At 44.1% G+C, this 19,568-nt stretch overlaps 1 protein-coding gene across 1 annotated transcript in view; it reads left to right on the plus strand.

The window, feature by feature from the left end:
* Positions 1–10,086, plus strand: part of Ak7 (adenylate kinase 7) — a 61,615-nt gene extending 51,529 nt beyond the window's left edge. Inside the window, exons 16-18 of the mRNA XM_051151998.1 lie at positions 1,870–2,090; positions 8,138–8,296; positions 10,048–10,086. Of these exons, the coding sequence (XP_051007955.1) occupies positions 1,870–2,090; positions 8,138–8,296; positions 10,048–10,086 (419 nt within the window). The remainder of the gene's footprint in view (positions 1–1,869; positions 2,091–8,137; positions 8,297–10,047) is intronic.
* The last annotated feature ends 9,482 nt before the right edge of the window (positions 10,087–19,568 follow it).

Genomic DNA, 19,568 nt, shown 5'->3' on the forward strand with positions numbered 1-19,568 from the left:
GCCACCCTCCTAGGGTCCTGGAATTTCCAAGTTCCACTGCAGGCTATGTTCAGAGCTGGACTAGACTCTGTCCCCATCCCACACACCCCTAGAGGGCCAAGCCTTGCCAGTCTAGGTCGATAGATGTCTGCAGCTGCTCCCCATGAGCCAGCACGGTCTCCAAAACTAGAGTCCTTTCAAAACATTTTCCAGCGCTAGTGACACGAACGCTGTCATTACTCCTGATATTCGGGGGGTGGGGGGGGGAGCACAGTGCAATATGCACATGCTATGCTTCGCATTTGGACAATGAAATGTCAGAGGTCAAGCAGTGATGAGGTGGCAGATAAAACACTTTTTGCTTACTTTTCCAATGTTTTTTGTTGTTGTTGTTTTCTGTTATTGGGAATTAAACCCAGGGCCTCATGACTGCTAGGCAAATGTTTCATTGAGCTATACTTCTAGCCCTTTAAGGGCTTAGTTCTTAGCATCAAGATCACAAGTTCAAAGCCAGCCTGAACCATATATCCAGACTCTGTGTCAAAACAAAAACAAAAACAAAAACAAAACAAAACAAAACAAAAAAACCAGGCTGGGTAGCAGTGATGCAAGTCATTAATCCCAGTCATTAATCCCGGGAGGCAGTCTGAATTTGAGTCTGAAAGAGACAGAACCTAAATGTAGTCACTGCCCTCATTCTCTGTAGACACAGGCTAAGTGCCTGGGGCTCACATATGGATGCTCTCTGGCCTTGACATTAATGTTAGTCAGACTTCCTGGAGTCTGACCTTCATCACAGTCAAGTGAGTTATCTGAAATGGTTAGTTTATTGTGAAGCGAACATGGGAAGCCAGCTGCGGTAGTTACTCTTTACTCTAATACCCTCCTCTACCCTTTGCAGGCATTGGCACACACATGCACATATCCCCCATCCCACATACATGATCAAAAATAAAATAAACATGAAAACAAAGGGAAACAAATGGTCCATATGATAGCAGGGTATAGCTGGTATTTGAATGGTGGACAGGCATGGTGGCCCATCTGTAATGCTAACTGTGGAAGGGAGATTACCTAAGCAAGCAGGCTAGCTAAACTGGCCTTTATCAGTGAGCTCTGGCTTAAATTGAGAGACCATGCCTTGATTAAGGAGGCTAGAGAGATGGCTCAGTGGTTAAGAGCACTGACTGCTCTTTTAGAGGTCCTGAGTTCAATTCCCAACAACCACATGGTGGCTTACAACCATCTATAATGTGGTATAATGTGCACTGTATACATAATAAATTAATTAATTTTAAAAAAGAAGGCGGAGCACAATTAAGGAGGTCAACCTCAGGCTTCCACATGCACATGCACACATGTATAGTGCACCTACAACATGTATGCCCACACCTATAAAGCATGCAAACATATATACATACCATACACACACACACACACACACACACACACACACACACACACACACACAATAAAACAAAATAACCCTCAGACTATATAGTACAGTCTGTTCCTACTTGGATCCACGAAGATCGATGATGACTTCTAAAACTCAGTAAGGGCATAGGTGAGTGCCTATAATCTGAGCACTCAGAAGAACAAGAGGCCTAGTCTGCATAGTGAATTCCAGTCTATTTAAGGCCGTGTAGTGTGATCTTATTGCAAACAGACAGAAAAAGAGCTCTAAGAGAAAAGCTCAAATCCTCCTGTCTCTGACTCTCAGATTCCACTGTGGTAATTACCCTTGAGAAATGAAAGTCTGGACTTCACTGCCAACTAGACAATGCAATGATGACATGACCATTTCTTACACACTTGTCCAGAGTGCTTTTTTAATCACAGACACGTCTAGGATCTATGTGTAGGTCTCCTCTCTTCTGGTATTTAAAGATGTAGGAAAACTTGAAGATGCCCAGAACAGACTTGCCATCAAAGAGCTCATCAAAGAGATTGGGGAGCCTCGGAATTACGGCTTAACAGATGAAGAAAAGGCCGAAGAGGAGAAGAAAGCCGCAGAGGAACGCCTGGCCAAGGAAGCTGCTGAGAGGGCAGAGCGTGAACACAAGGAAGCCGTGGAGATGGCAGAGAAGTTAGCCCGCTGGGAGGAATGGGTGAGTGCGAGGCTGTGTAAGGCTGGGGTTAAGTCACTTAGGCCAGCATAGAAATGCTCCGGATAGCTTTACTGGTCACGAGTGCTGAGTGCTATTTACAGAAGGCATCCATGCGCTTTACCTGGTACCAGTAAGTAGCCATTGCTATTACTGTTCATAATATGGGTAAAAACCACCAGCCACTCTTCTAGAGCAACTGGGGGTGAGTCCCAGCACCCACATGAAGGCTCAAAACCATCTGTGGGTCCAGTCCCAGGGGATCTGACGCCTTCTCCTGGCCTCCATCGTCACTGTACACATGTGGCACACAGACATACATGCAGACAAACACTTGTACACATAAAATAACAAATAAAATTATTAAAACCATCATGCCGTAACATTGCATTGTGAGCCAAGCTTGTGACGGATGCTCCTTGCTCTGTCTCTCTGTCTAACTTAGCCGGGACGCCTCACTCTGCTCACCCCTTAAGACACTGAGTGCTTCTGCTTCCAAAATTAGCACTGTAATCTGGCCCTCTGCTTCTGGTCAGGGTCAGGTTTTGTCTGTTTGAATACAAGGTCTCACTGTGGTCCAGGCTGGTCTCTCATTCACTATGAAGTCCAGATTGGCCTCAAATTCATAGCAATCCTCCTGCCTCATCCTCTCAGTTGCTTGACATTCCAATAGAGAGCCACCATGTCTGGCTCCGGTCAGTGATTCTTGCAAGATTTACAAGGCCAATCTTTGTTATCTCGTCTTTTTCCACACCTCTTCCAGAGGGTACTTCCACAATCCACTGGCAGCTGGCCAGGCTCGGGTGGCACTCTGCGTGGGTTTCCCAGAACCCCTGAATAAAGTCAGTACTACTTCCTGTGGCCCACAAGGTCCAGTGTGACCTGGAAGCCTCTAACAGTCCCATCTCAAAGAATGTAGTCTTACATTTTCCTTGTTTGCTTTTAGTCTCTATTAACAAAAGGCTCCCTTGCCACCGCATGTAAAATACCAACTCGGGCCTCTCTCCATAGTATGCTACAATTAACTCCCTTTATGCTTCTTCTTTCTCCTTTACATTTATTGTATCTGACATAATGTAGCTTTTATATACTTACTTATCTTTTCTTGCCTTTTCCTGGCCTAGACAAATTGTGTGAGCATTGGTACCCATGTTTGCTCTTCCCTGCTGTACCGTTCCTGCTTTGAACAGGGTCTGACACATACCAGACACTCAATAAATACTGAGGAATAAAAGGGGACTAGCTCTTATGCACGCACACACCTTTGGTGGCCAGGACACCTGTGTGTCATCACAGAGACCAATAACACAGACAGGAATGTAATCTTTTTTATTTTATTTCTGTGTGTATGGGTGTTTTGTGTGTATGTATGTTTGTGTACTGCGTGCATACAAGTGTCTGCAGAGGCCAGAAGAGGGTGTTGGATCCCCTGGAGCTGGAGTTACAGGTGGTTGTGAGCCACCATGTGGGTGCTGGGAATTGAACCCAGGTCCTATAGAGGAGCAGTCAATGCTCTTCACCGCTGACTCATCTTTCCAGTCCTAGGAATTGCATCTTTAGGTCATGCTTTATTCAAAGAGCTAGAGATCTGAGAAGATAGCAGGTTAACATCTTTTAAAGGGGGCTGAGAGAAGACTCAGGAAGGGGGAATGTAGTGCTTAAACCTGGTGCCCTAGACCTGAGTCCAATCTGAGAGCTCACGAGAAATAGCTCCCAGGGTAAAGAGAGAGATGGGGTGGGAGGGGGTGAGGCTGCCTTCCATGTCCTGTCCAACCAGCAAATTATGTAGAGTGGGAAAAGCCAAAAGCATCGCTCTCCTCTCCCCCCGCCCCCTGTGTGTGTTTTGTTTTGTTTTTTGAGACAGGGCTTCTCTGTGTAGCTTTGGCTGTCCTAGACTCACTTTGTAGATCAGGCTGGCCTCAAACTCACAGTGATCCACCTGCCTCTGCCTCCCCCAGTACTGGGATTAAAGGTGTGCACCACAACACCCAGCCAGCATTGTGCCTCTTTTTTTTGTTTGTTTGTTTTTGTTTTGTTTTTTGAGACAGGGTTTCCCTGTGTAGCCTTGGCTGTCCTAGACTCACTTTGTAGACCAGGCTGGCCTCAAACTCACAGTGATCCACCTGCCTCTGCCTCCCCGAGTACTGGGATTAAAGGCACACACCACAACACCCAGCCCAGCATTGTGTCTCTTTAGAGCTCAGTTGTGCCCTTCTAGGCAGAAGGCCAGGCACATTGCTGAGACCTAGGAGGTCTGTGCCTCTCTTGTTACTACCCCTTGTGCTCTTTACTTACTCTATACATGTTTTGGATCTGACTCCTTGAAACACTCTAGTTAGCGGCTGCTGGTGTCGACCTTGTGCTCCAACAGAGCCAATCAGGGCTGGGGCCAGGAGATGGCTAACTCAGAACGAACAGATGATTGATAGTTATGGTGGATCGATTACCCAATAGGCTCTTATTTGCATGCCTAGTCCACAGTTGCTGAACTGTTTGGGGAGGATTAGGAGGTGCAGCCTTGTTGGAGGAGGTGTGTCCTTGTTGGAGGAGGTGTGTCCTTGTTGGAGGAGGTGTGTCCTTGTTGGAGTAGGTGTGTCCTTGTTGGAGTAGGTGTGTACTTGTTGGAGTAGGTGTGTCCTTGTTGGAGGAGGTGTGTCCTTGTTGGAGGAGGTGTGTCCTTGTTGGAGTAGGTATGTCATTGTTGGAGGAGGTGTGTCCTTGTTGGAGTAGGTGTGTCCTTGTTGGAGGAGGTGTGTCCTTATTGGAGGAGGTGTGTCCTTGTTGGAGTAGGTGTGTCCTTGTTGGAGGAGGTGTGCCAGTGTTGGTGGGGTTTGAGACTTCAAAAGCTCACGCCAGGCACAGTGTTTCTCTTCCTTCTGCTTGTGGATCAGGACGTAAAGCCGTCAGTTACTGCTCCAGCACCATGTCTGCCTGCTTGCCACCATGATGGTAATGGATAACCCTCTAAAACTAAAAGGTCCCCCAATTAAGTGCTTTCTTTTATGAGAGTTGCCTTGGTCATGGTGTCTCTTTCTAGCACTAGAACAGTAATAGCTATTAATAATGCATATGTATAAATATTTGGTTCCAAATATAACCATTGGGTCCAATTATAATGGGACTGTCTGGGACCACCAGCTCCCAATAATAACACGAGGACATATTACATATATTATAAAAGTTGGCCTCAGTTTAGGCTTGTTACCCAACTAGCTCGTAACTTAAATGAACTTGTTATATTGATCTGTGTTCTGCCACGTAACCCTTTATCTCTCAGTCTTAGTCCCGGCACTGTTTCTTCTTCTGTGTCTGGCTGGCAACTCTTCCCACCTGAATTCTTTCCCAGAGTTTCTATTTCTGCCTGGAAGTCCTGCCTTCCGCTCCTGCTTTTGCTATAAGCTGTTCAGATATTTATTAAACCAATCAGAAGGTGAGAGAAGTGAATGTTTACAGTTAATGCTTAATACTAAAGATAGCCTTTCTGAGCTAGATGGAGGATTCCCTCTCCCAAGCAGGGCCTCATACGCTCTGCCTGATCACGTATGGAGATAGTCTTTAGGCACAGATGCCCCTAACTACATTTGATGTATGGCCATTGGTTCCCTGCTAGCCGCCCCCATAGGATAATTAGGTAGTGTTCCCATTCATATAATTGGAGTGTGCTGCCAAATGCAAACCAAACATCCTTGGGGTGTCTAGTTCCAACCGGTTATGAACACTTCCCTGAGAGGCCCCCCACCTTCTAAGAACTATATGGCCTTTGATCTCCCTGAATACACCTATCCTGAGGGTCCCATGCGCCAACTCCCTAGGGACTATATAGCCTTTGTTCTCCCTAAGGAAAGTTCAACTATCTCCTTGAAGTGATTCCCATCCTCCATATTGCTTTTGGCCTCCAGGCTCTGTGCCTGGCCTTCTGCTCCTCCAGCCTTCATAAGCTGGTGGCTGACAGCTCCCAGGGAAGAGGAAACCCACAGGGTAGGAAATGCACTGGGTCCTCTATTGCCTCTCTATCTTTTATGACTTTAAGGGACTGGTTAACCTCAACAGCCGAAAGTTTGCTGAGTCAGACATATTAGCCGCCAAATCCACCTGCCTCTGCCTCCGGCGTGCTGGGATTAAAGGTGTGCAGCACCACACCTGGCTAGAGTCATATGGTTCATAAAGTAGACGTCAGAGCAAAACTGGTCAGACAAAGAGGGACACTCCATACTAATAATGGGAACAGTCATCAAGAAGATGTAACAATTGTAAATTTGTATAAAACAATCATGAAAAGGCATAGGACGTCACATAGGTCCTGACACAATAGTAGTGAGAGACTTCAGTGCCCCAGTCTCATATTTAGATGAGTCTGCCAAACAAAATCTCACCGAGAGTACATCACTGCTAAACTGTATCACAGATCAACTATATTTAACTTGTATCTATCGAGTATTCCATCTAACAGATAAGGCACACGTGGAAGTGGAACTTTCTCTAAGATTGTCACAGCAAGCTTAACAAATGCAAAAATTCCAAATTATTAACCACAAATTTGAATGAATAGCAGGGTTGCTGGAGAAATCAAGGAGGAAATTAGGAAACACCAGCACAGCCTTCTCACATCTCAGTCCCCACTCCCTCCTACCAACTGCTCTTCCAGAGTAGCTGGGTTCATTTCCCAGCACCCACATGGCAGCCTACAACGGTTTGTAACTCTAGGATCCAACACCCTCACACAGACATCATCCAGGCAGGATATCACTCCTCCACGTTCCCTTGGGATGCACACACCCACACTTGGGCAATCCTCACTCCGCCACGTTCCCTTGGGAAGCACACACCCACACTTGGGTAAGATCTTCTTTCGGAATTCTCTGGTTCTCCAAAACTCTTCTGCATGAGCCTCTCTTGATATCTTTGATGAAACCTCCCCCAACAACTGGGTAGGCATGAAATCCTTTTCTGTGTCAAAGCCACCGTTCCTGGAATGGCCTGAGTCACAATCCCTAGAAGATTAGGGGCTGGGGGCTGGAGAGGTGGCTGAGCAGTTAAATCACTTGCTGCTTTTCTGGAGGCTAGGACCCATGACAGACAGCTGGTGACCATGCACAGCTCCTGGTTAGGCGATCCAGTGCCCTTTTCTGGCCTCTTTGGGGATCTGCACTCACATGGCATATACTCACACAGACATAACTGAAATCAAAAATAAATCTTATATTAAGGCAGCTTCTCATGCTCTTGAAGATGGCAGTGTGAAAGCTGTGTCCCTGTCTCCTCATTACTACAACCCAGAACCTGTATCAAAATGCCAGGCACAGTGCATGTTCTTGTAATTCCAGCACTGGGGAGGCCAAGTCAAGAGGATCTCTGGGCCTTGGTAGTCAGCCAGTCCACCTTATTTGGTGATTCTCCAGGGCCTGAAAGACCCTGTCCCTGTGTCAAAGTAGATAGACAGTATTCCTGAGGATGACACCTGAGACTGTCCTCTGGTCAACACAGACACACATACATGAATACAATTACATACACGTACATGGGTAGGAAAAACATTGGGAAATATTATACACTATAGCCAAGTTGTTTTATAGCAGGGATACAATGTTTGTTCAATATAGGCAAACAGGAGGCCAGCTAGATGGCTCAGCAGGTAAAGATGCTTGCCTCATAAGCCTGACACCTGGAGTTCCATCTCCAGGACTCACATGGTGAACGGAGAGAAGAGAAACAACTCTCAAAACCTCTGGTCTCTACACTGCACTGTAGCATGCAAGGCCCCACATACACCATGTACATATATACATGTACAATAATCAACAAACAGATAAAGTAGAACCATCTTATGACTCAGCAAAAGATTCGAAAATCTATCACAACAAATTTTTTTTTTTTCCGAGACAGGGTTTCTCCGTGTAGCATTGGCTGTCCCGGACGCACTTCATAGACCAGTCTGGCCTGGAAACAGGTCCAGTCTTAATGCCCTGTGGGGACAGCAGTGTCAAATGCTCTCATGCTCTTTCTTTTCTGACTGTGCATCTCTGCATGCCCATGTGCTATTATGTCCTTAGAATAAACGGCTAGAGGAAGTGAAAAGAGAGGAGAGGGAACTGCTGGAAGCCCAGTCCATCCCCTTAAGGAACTACCTGATGACTTATGTGATGCCCACACTGATGCGGGGGCTCAACGAATGTTGCAAGGTGAGACCTGAAGACCCCGTGGATTTCCTGGTAAGAACTCTTTAAAACAATCTTTTTTTTAAGTCTCCCCCCTTCCCCCCGGACAGTTTCTCTGTGAATCCTTAGCTGTCCTGGATTCACTTTGTAGACCAGGCTGGCCTCAGACTCACAGCGATCTGCCTGCCTTTGCCTTGCAGAGTGCTGGGATTACAGGTGTGCACCAGTACACCCGGCTTTTGAAGTTCTATTTTATGCATATGGTTGTTTTGTTTGCATGTATCTACATACAGATGGTTTTTTTTAAAACATAGTATTTGAGAACTTCATATATACATGCAATTCTGATCCTACTTTCTCCTCTTAGCCTCAGGCTCCTTCTGGATCTCCCCACAACTCCCTTCCAACTTCATGCCCTTCATTTGCTTGTTTGAATAACCCACTGAGTCTGGTTAGGGCTTTCCTGCGGACATAGGCAACTACCTTGGACCTCACACCTAAAGAAAACGGACTCCTCTCTAGCAGAGAGCAAGTGTCTGTAGCTTTCAGGGGTTGGGAGCTCATGTACCATTCTCCCATCCATGCTCCTTTTGCCTGTGGTTATGAAAGGTGTACAGGCTGGTTTTATGTATCAACTTGACCCAAGTCGTCAGAGAAGGAGCTTCAGTTGAGGATTATGAAATGCCTCCACGAGATTCAGCTATAGGGCATTTTCTCAATTAGTGATCAACAGGGGAGGGCCCAGCTGATTGTGGGTGGTTTCCTTTCTTGGCTGGTGGTGCTGGAGTCTATAAGAAAGCGCAAACAGCCAGGTGCAGTGGTTCATACTTGAAATCCCAGCACTTGGGAGGCAGAGGGAGGCAGTTCTGTGAGTTCAAGGCCAGCCTTGTCTACAAAGTGAGTCCCGGGCAACCAGGGGGCTATTACACAGGAAATCCTGTCTCACAGAAACAAACAAACAAAAGCAGGCTGAGCAAGTCACGGGAAACAAACCACCAACCAGCACCCTCCACAGCCTCTGCATTGGCTCATGCTTCCAGGTTCCCAGCCTGTTTGAGTTCCTGTCCTCTTCCTTTAATGATGAACAGCAATGTGGAAGTGTAAGCCAACTAAACCTTTTTCTTTCCCATGCTGCTTTTTGGTCATTGGTGTTTTCTCCCAGAAGTAGAAACCCTAACTAAGACAGAAGGAAATAACTATATACTCTTAAAATTATAAACACTGGCTGGGTGTGCTGGCACACACCTTTAATCCCAGCTCTTGGGAGGCAGAGGCAGGTGGATCTCTGTGAGTTTGAGGACAGCCCGGTCTACAAAGCAAGTCCAGGACAGCCAGGACTCCAGGAGAAACTCTGTTTCAGAAAACAAAACAAAACAAAAAACCTATAACACAAATAATGACAATAAATAAATGTGTTGTAAATTGCTAATTTATGGCTGGGAAGATGGCTCACTGGGTAGAGCACTTGCTACTCAAGGGTGAGGACTTGAGTTCACATGTCTAGAAACCATATAAAGCTGGGTGCTAGAGCCTGTGTTTGTAATCCAGTATTCCTATGGTGAGGTGGGAGACATGGGCAAGAGACTTCCCAGAAGCTCACAGGCCTGCTAACTTCATGAACAGAGAGCCGGACTAAGGCAAGGTGTGGAAGGGAAGACCTGATACCTGAGGTTGTATGCTGATTGCCACATGCACACCATGATACATGTGTGTGTACACACACACACACACACACACACACACACACACACACACAAAACAAGCACAGACTTAAAACACGAAAAACGGTTTTCTTTTTGTTGTAGGCAGAATATCTCTTCAAGAACAATCCTGAAATGCAGTAAAGATTCATTACTGTTGGTCATGGATCTTCAGAGGGAGAGCTCAAGTTAAAGTTATAACATGAAAAACTGCTCTTAAAAATGCTTTTCTTTTTGTTGTTGTTGTTGTTGTTGTTGTTGTTGTTGTTGTTTTTCCCTGTGTGTGCGGGAAGTAGTGAAGAGGAAATCTTAATAAAGTAGAATCATTAAAAACTATACTGGGGCCGGGTGTGGTGATACACACCTTTACTCCCAGCACTCGGGAGGCAGAGGAAGGCAGACTGCTGTGAGTTCGAGGCCAGCCTGGTCTACAAAGCCAGTCCAGGACAGCCAAGGCTACACAGAGAGACCCTGTCTCAAAAAACCAAAATAAATAAATAAATAAATAACTACATTGGGGGCTAGAGAGATGGCTCAGTGGTTAAGAGCAGCACTGGCTGCTCTTCCAGAGGACCCAGGTTCATTTCCCAGCAACTACACGGCAGCCCACAGCTGTCTGTAACTCCTGTTCCAAAGGATCTGACACTCTTACACAGACATACATGCTGTCAAAAACATCAATGCAAATAAAGATAAAAAAATAAATCTTAAAAAAAAAACTGTAGGCATATGCCTGTAATCCCAGCACTTGGGAAGCAGAGGTAGGGAGATCTCTGTGAGTTTGTGGATAGCCTGGTCTACAAAGCAAGTCTAGGACAGCCAAGGCTACACAGAGAAACCCTGTCTGGAAAAAAAAAAAGAAAGAAAGAAAGAAAAGTTTTTGCTACCATCCTAAGGGTAGCAGTGACTCTTGCTCCCTTGGTAGAGTGCTCATGTCGCACAATACATGGAGTTCCATCCCCACTGATGGCATCTAAGAGTGCAAGATCAGGCTCAATCACTGGGCCAATTACTAATGAAAAGGCAGGAAAGAAGTGAGTGGAAGTCAAGGGGAGCCACCATAGGCTATCAGGGATATTGGGGGACCTTCTTGGGGCTTCTAGTCTCAACGATAAGAGAATTTAAGAAGAAGCCAGGCGAGTGACACATGCCTATAATTCCAGCACTCTGGGCGGATCTCTGTGAGTTCAATGCCAGAACAAATCCAGGACAGCCAAGGCTACAAAGAGAAACCCTGTCTCCAAAAACCAAACCAAACGAAACAATTTAAGAAAAGGCTCAAATGGAAGCTTGAGGGTAGAGTTTAAAAAGAAAATCTTCTGGGCAGGCAAGCTGTAAATCTCATGGCTGCCAGGAGAAGGGGGAAAGGGGGTAAGAGCCATGCCATTTGAGATAAGCCAGCATTTAGGTCAGCCAACTGGAGGCCGACACACACACGTGGTGGGGAGGGAGTTTTAGAGAAGGAATAAGGAAGCCCTAAGTACCAGGTACCTCAAAAGCATCTTCCTGAAACTCTGGCTGACTCAGAATGGCAAGCATCGCCCACCAAACCTCATGCGGATCATAAGGAGTGTGCCGGGGGTGGACATTTTAGGAAGGAAAAATACATTATTTATGTTATGCCCATAATTTCGAGAGACTCCCCAAACAAACCACCCAAGAGCCGAGTCCAAATGCAATGACAAGGAAGCCTTTATTGCAGGTTTGAACCCAGGCCACCCCTTTCATCCACAGCAGATGCAGGGAAATGGCCCTGAGTCTCAATTGAGAGGGGTTTTTATAGGTTTTAGACAAAGAAATGGGTTTTTTACAGTGTATATTTGGGTGGCACTTGGGCAGAAAAGCTGCAAGCAGGGAGTTACAAGCCTTGGCATTTCCTGGTTGGGTAATAGGTATAGGGGCAAGTTGGCTAATAGAAAAGATTGGTTGAAGCAGTCATGGGGTATTAGGAACTTTGGCCTGGCTTCTCCTAATTGGTTGTTGCTATGTGCCAGACCACCTGCTCAGGTCAGCTTGATCAGCAGAGAGTGTATTTGGACTTTTCCAAGGTGAGCTGATTGTGTTGCTAGGGAAAATTTTCTGTTTAGACTAGTTTGTGGTTTTTCTGGAATCTGAGTTCAGCTCTTGGCTAGGTTTAACACAAAATGGAGTTTCTTTTTCAAAATGGAGTTTGTCTGGTCCTTTCACTTCTCCCTCTCCTAGTAACTAGAGAAGCTCAGTCTTGGGCTTCTATGTTCTCTGTTTTCATAGCTGACTAGGTCCGCATTTTGTAGGGGCTGGTAACCATCAGTTGGATGCTACCTAGTTTTTCTTATGTGAATTGTATTAGCATATTTAGGATACAAGGCTGAAAGGTGAGAAGGAGAAACAAAACGAGCAAAGGACCTAAAAGCATGAATATCCAAAGTGGTCAGCCATGGAGAGGAATTGATCTGTGATGCAAACCATTATTAATGTGGTTTTGGACAAACATAACATAGAGTCTATCATATAAGGGGCACAAAGCATGACTTGGAGAAACAGAACTAAGGGCCCATTTGTCCCTTATGCCAGGGTCTTTTTGTTTTTATGTAGCATTTCAGCCTATTAGGTGGGATAATGGACTCTGTAGTCTCTTCTGTAGCTTCTTCAAGCTGACATTAGGATGTTGTTAGCAGTGACCCAGGAAGGCTGAAAAGCTAGTCAAAGGCTAGGTAATGGGGCACTTATTAGAAGCATCTGCTTAGCCAATCTAGTTGAAGAGACAGGGAGCAGTCATATCTGCGGAGCTGGTTAACATCAGCTTCCAGCAGATCTAGAACTCAGCAGTTTATAATCTACAGGTGATCTCTGGATGGAGTCTGTTAGCCAGGTCAAAATCCGCTGAGACAAATATAAACTTGGAACAGAATTAAAATTTTTTAGTAATTGGCGAAGGTGAAGAATCCCAAGACCAGGGAAAAACTCCATTTTCAGAAACAGGTAGGTAAATTTATCTAGAGTTCATTTGATCTGTGGCAGGTGGATCCAGTTCCTATGACTTTTTGATTCTCTTGAAGCTTATATGAATTTTAGCTTACAAAAGGAAGCACATTAGGCCGGGTGTGGTGGCACACGCCTTTAATCCCAGCACTCGGAGGCAGAGGCAGGCGTATTGCTGTGAGTTTGAGGCCATCCTGGTCCACAAAGCTAGTCCAGGACAGCCAAGGCTACACAGAGAAACTCTAGTCTCATAAAAACAAAAAAACAAAAGGAAGCACATTAATATTACAACTGTAAAAGACAGTAGCAGTAGACTCATACCTTTGAGACCCAATAAAAACATGAAAATTTTTTTCTCAGTTCCAGTAGCCATGATATACAGATTGGACAAACTTGTTTTTAGCATAATGATAAGTACCCTTAAGTCTGTATTCAGAAGACAACCAAGGGGAATTAGAATCTTGAGCTTGTGACTGATTCATAGGCAGTCAGTGCTTCACCAGCTTATCAGAACTTTATTGATCTTATTTTTATATGCCTTAAGTCATTTTTGTAACTCTACAACTTGTATTTATGTACCTTAAAGCTTTTCTTAACATCCTCTAATCTTTATCACTTGCATTTACCATTTAAACACTTTCTTAGACCCTCAAATACTTTCTTTATTACCAACTTTTAAATACTTTCTTAGACCTTCTAGTATTTATGAAACACCTTCTTAGTCCTTCTAATATTTCAGATTCTCTTAACTTAAATTTTCATATCCTCAGACCTTATACAAACTTTACATTATTTTTTCTTCTCCAGTTACTCATTAAGAGACACATGCAGTTGATTACTGGAAGCAGTCATCCAAATGAAGGATTAGTAAAAAATTACACTAGAATCTGTTTATCTTTTAACATGAAGTCTGTGAGCCAGGCAAGCTTGTCTGTCTTTTTAAATAAGAGAAACTACCTAACATCTGGTAGTTTTAACTAGCTAACGAATTGACTAATGAACTAACATTGGATCTAATTGTTCCCTCGTTGTCAAACTACCATCAACTTAGCCGTCAATATGATCAGAGACCTGAGAAGGGAAAATTGTAACCTAGATGAATCTATATATCAATTAAAATGACAGAGATGACTAGCCAGTCTGCCACCTAGACAGTTGTCTCACCAAGCTCCTGTCGTTTCCTGGTATCATGGGCATAGGCAGTCTGGCCATCAGGCACAAAAGATGAGAGGCTATCCTGTGGAAGAAGAACATGAGAGACTGACCTCACCTCGTTTTCAGAAACATGAGACAATAACTCTTCAGATGTCCAGCTTGTTGTCCACAGTACATGCTGGGCCTAGCAGCGGGTCAAGCGTTGGGACAGTTTTGCCTGGTGGTTAGAATACCACAATCCAGTGACGTAGTTATCTGCCATGCCAAAAATCTTCTCAGAGACCTTAGGAAGTTACTGCTAGGATGTGGGACTCTCTATCTTAATTAGATTAAATATATTTAATGCCATATTCATCAGATCTCTGACAAGCTTGAGGGTCAGCATATCTGAACTGAATCCTTGTCTGTCTTTAGCTGTAAACTACATCCTACAAACATAAGACTGGATGTCATAATTTATAATGTGCAGATAAGTGTCTGCCTATAGGATAGTATATCTATTTTTAGCATATCTGGATTGTTTACATTGACTGATTAATTTAGAAAATTGAACTAGCACCTAATAAAAGCAAGTTGTGATTACCCTAAACAGTTTGTGACAGTAGCTCTTAGCTTTACATACCTGTTGCAGTTAAAGTACCAGTACGGCTTAAAAATGTTTATTATTAGGCCTATAATTCTTATTATGGCAGTATTTTCTAATTGGCTAACAATCCATCAAGACACAGACACCTTAGGTAGCCAGGCATGGTGGCGCACACCTTTAATCCCAGCAGTCAGGATGCAGAGGCAGGTGGATTGCTGTGAGTTTGAGGCCAGCCTGGTCTACAAAGCAAGTCTGAAACAGCCAAGGCTACCCAGAGAAACCTTGTCTCAAAAAGCCAAAAAAATAAAATAAAATAAAATAAAATAAAGTCTTAGTTAACCTGGGGCAGGGCAGATATTAATCCCCTAAACTACTTGCCATAGAGGGGCAGGTGTTGGATCCCTGCCCCAATCCATGTCATCTGCTTCTAATAATTTCTATCAAGCTACCTCCCATCCATAATCCCAAATACTTGCTAATGTTCTTCATCTGGGCCAAATCTCCATCCATGCCAGCCATGTGCTTTTCTTCCATCTCTCAATTCTTCCATACAACTCACAGCTCTTTGCCCAGAGTCTGGCAATGATTCCCAGTATCTGTCCCAAATCCCCTCTGGGTGGAGTCTCTCAGAGGACATCTCTCAGAGGATAAGGCTAATATCCTCTTATAAAGTTAATATATACCATTGTTTTCCAGAACACACATTTTCCTGTACCCCCAAATGCACCTGTTCTTTCTACTGGAGGGGCTTTGCCCTTAATGTAAGGAAACAGTAGCAGCTGAGCAATTCTATCCCCTGCATTAATTTGCATCTCCTGCTTTACATACACCATAATTTTTATTTCCTCCTTACAATCTCCATCTATAATAATGGGATGCACAATAAGACCTTGAGAAGTCACATACAATTTTTAAGAATTATATACCATACATGAAAAGAGTTGATACATTGTATGCTGTAATCAAATATAACCTTCCTTAACTGACAGCTGACCATCAAATTGTATCTCCCAGTTATATGTAATAATTTAGTTATTTACCTCTGCTTAATTTTGAGACAAACATAGGAGGCCAAATAAATCCCATCCTGGCGATCACTCATGATCATAAGCACAGTCAAAGATATTTTAAAAATACAATCATTCATAAGCCAACTGATAATCTGCACTTCTCAGTCATTTTTAACAGTTAATAATAAAATGACAACCATTAAATTGGAGCTCCTTTACTTCAGCATCAAGATCTCTAAATATAGGGGCTGGAAACTTTTCTGACTCCCATATGGCATGTCATTATAAAATGTAATGGTTTTCAACAACTGAGATGTAATCTGAATAAACTACTTAAATACAATTTTAATAAAGAGTGTAACAATTTTCTTAAAAGAAAATTCATCAGTATTACTAACATATCTAACTTATAATTTACAGAAGTTTCCTTTAAGTCACTAATACTCTGTATTGACTGTAACATAATTAATACAAATGATTCTTTTTACATTTGTTTAAGAATGAAGTCATAGAGTATAACCATAGTTTTTAAAAGTCAAAACCAGATTTTTCACAGTGTAAACAATTGAATATCTTTAAAATTAATATATCTCAAATTAAAGGTATCTTTAGAATCATTCATTTAAAAAATCTGCAATATAGCACTTATATATTTTAAACAAGAGTTTGAACTTCAATTTTAAACATCACAGTCAGTAAGCAAACTATAAATCCTTAGATAAAAAGTTTACAGGTATATGCTGGAGATGCAGTTTCAATATATTTGGGGGCGTTGTTTTGAGACAGGGTTTCTCTGTTTAGTCTTGGCTGTCCTGGACTCACTGTGTGGACTAGGCTGGCCTCGAACTCATAGCCATCTGCCTGTCTCTGCCTCAAGAGGGCTGGGATTAAAGGAGTGCACCACTATGCTCCTGCCTTCAATATCTTCATTAAAGAAACATTGTTTTACATTTTATCTTTTATAAGTCTAGTACTGTTGGAGATCTGTTTCGTTTCATTTGCTGTTTAGAATGGCATGTCTTAAATTACAAGCTTAACTATTTGTCACAGATGTTAAAGATTTTCAACCATAACCAATCATTTATAACCAAGATATATAGAACACAGTAATTTACACCTTTAAAGCCAATCAGAAACAAACATGTAGTAAAATAGATGAAAGTCTTCTTTAATTTTTTTTTTTTCCTAGCTATAGTTTCAAAAGAGGAGCATCTTGCTGCCTGTCTGGTTAGCATATTACAGTTCTCATTAATTTTATCGCATAATTTTAAAAGCATCTTACACCTAAATGTTAAACGTTAAAGGCAGAACCTGTGGAAGATAATAGAGAAGCTAGGACTATCCGAGTTTGGCATCCTGCCCAGGATTTTTCTGCACACAAGGCCCTGTTAAAAATGCATAGCCCCTGATAGTGACTAGGACTGAAAAGGACCTTACCAGTGGCATCATCTGGTCCCTGCTTACCATCTAGTCCTCAAAAAGACGCACCACATTAGCTCCCACTGCTCAGCCACCTATTTCTCCCTATTGGGGGTAGTAACCCTGAACTCAGCATGTTGAGGCTTCTGGGCTTGCTGAAGTTCAGAGCACATCATTAGGAGTTCAGGCAGCCCTGGGCTTCCTGTCAGTTTGATCCAGGCAGGAGACTCCCAGCCTGGCTCCAAGGACAGAGCTAGTTTATCAGTTTTTGCTGTTTCTTTTCTTGAGAATCTTTGGAATGAGAACAGCCACCAGAAGAAGTTTGGCCCTTCCCCCACCCTGAAAATAAAACATAAAACAATATTTAAACAATCAAACAAATTTTCTTAAAATTGTCTGTCATGAGGGAAAAGGGGGTTGTCACAGTCTGTTATTAAATCTAGAGCGGTTGGAGGTAGTCTGTCCCATCGTCCGTCCAAGTCTCAGTCAGATAAAGAGGAGCAGAAAGACACAAACATCAGACAAAGATAAGAGTAACAGAAACTGCACTCCCAAGATCCAATCGGAAGCAAAACCAAAACTGGGACACCGACCCACGCCGGCTGTGGGAGTGACCACCTTGTCCCTACACATGACCCTCCTTAGGTTCTTCACAAAGGGCCACTCTGTCCCCACCACCATGGAATCTGGAACATCTTGCAGACTTCCTGTGCTCTCGGCCCTGTGGCGAGTCCACTCAGCCGACTTGATCACCACCTGTACACAATTGTCTCAAGACCACAAAGTGAAAGTAAGACTGAAAGCCAGACAAACAACAGCAAACACAACACTTACCGCTGGCTGGCTTAGACTCCCATTGGGTCGGAGGTCTTGGGGGTCGCGGGGGATTCCCCGCCAACGCACCACCATATGTTATGCCCAAAATTTTGAGACTCCTCCAACAGACCACCTAAAAGCAGAGTCCAAATGCAATGACAAGGAAGCCTTTACTGCAGATTCGAACCCGGGCCAACCCTTTCATGCACTGACACAGCAGATGCAGGGAAGTGGCCTTGAGTCTCAATTGAGAGGGTTTTTATAGGTTTTGGACAAAGAAATAGGTTTTAAAGTGTATGATTATGGCACTTGGGCAGAAAAGCTGCAAGCAGGGAGTTACAAGCCTTGGCGTTTCCTGGTTGGGTAATAGGTGTAGGGGCAAGTTGGCCAATAGAAAAGGTTGATTGAAGCAGTCATGGGGTATTAGGAACTTTGGCCTGGCTTCTCCTAATTGGTTGTTGCTATGTGCCAGACCACCTGCTGGTCAGCTTGAGCAGCAGAGAGTGTATTTGGACTTTCCCAAGGTGAGCTGATTGTGTTGCTAGGGAATATTTTTCTGTTTAGTTTGTGGTTTTTCTGGAATCTGAGTTCAGCCCTTGGTTAGGTTTAACACAAAATGGAGTTTCTTTTTCAAAATGGAGTTTGTCTGGTCCTTTCAATTTATTTATTTTTGTTTTTTCGCGACAGGGTTTCTCTGTGTAGCCTTGGATGTCCTGGACTCACTTTGTAGACCAGGCTGGCCTCAAACTCACAGAGATCTGCCTGCCCCTGCTTCTGCTGGGATTACAGGCGTATGCAACAGCGCCGGCAAAATAATTTTTAAAATGAACCCAATTATATTAGGCATGGTTCCTCCTTCCTGAGGGTGATTCCGTGATTAGGACCTTGACCTGCCCAACTGAATTAAATCGTAAGAGGCAAGGCCTGGGTGTGAATGTTCACATCCTGAAGTTATTCCAATCCATCACATAAAACCAGTAGTGGTGGTGCACACTTGTAATCCCAAAACTCAGGACCAGGAGCCAGAAGGATCAGAAACTATGGGCTAGCCAGCTACAAGAGACCCTGTCTTATAAAAACACAAACCATAATCAACTAAAAATAAAAACAAACCCCGCTGGACAGTGGTGGTGCACGCCTTTAATCCCAGCACTCAGAAAGCAGAGGCAGGCTGATCGCTGTGAGTTCAAGGCAAGCCAGGTCTATAAAGCGAGTCCAGGACAGTCAAGGCTACACAGAGAAACCCTGTCTCACGGGAAAAAAAAGCCCCACCAAAATCCTAATGGTTACCGAGGTTATAGCCTTGGTCTAGAATCCCCTGTCGTGCACATTTGCTCATTAGGCATCTGGGCAACAAAGATGCAGAGCCATCGAGAGGGGAGGGAATCCACAGCCACACTTCTGGGTCAGACTCGTGCTTGGCACTAACGCATTTAAGTCCTCGCAACGCTATGTAGTAGGCTGTTGCTCCCACGAAGCGGTGGGGGGGGCAGCTGGCAATGAACACCCCATGGTCCTGGGCATCCTCTGCGCCTAGACTGCACTGCACGTGGCGCCTGCTTGGGCCGCGCCCCCTTCTCAATCTTGTCCCGGCCGCGTCATTCTCATTCGCCACGACAGCGTCGCCACGCCAAGGAACTACTGCCTGTCGCTCGTAGCCTCGCGCACCAATCCCACGC

The sequence above is a fragment of the Acomys russatus genome, chromosome 1 (genome assembly GCF_903995435.1).
Source record: "Acomys russatus chromosome 1, mAcoRus1.1, whole genome shotgun sequence".
NCBI classification, from domain to species: Eukaryota; Metazoa; Chordata; class Mammalia; order Rodentia; family Muridae; genus Acomys; species Acomys russatus.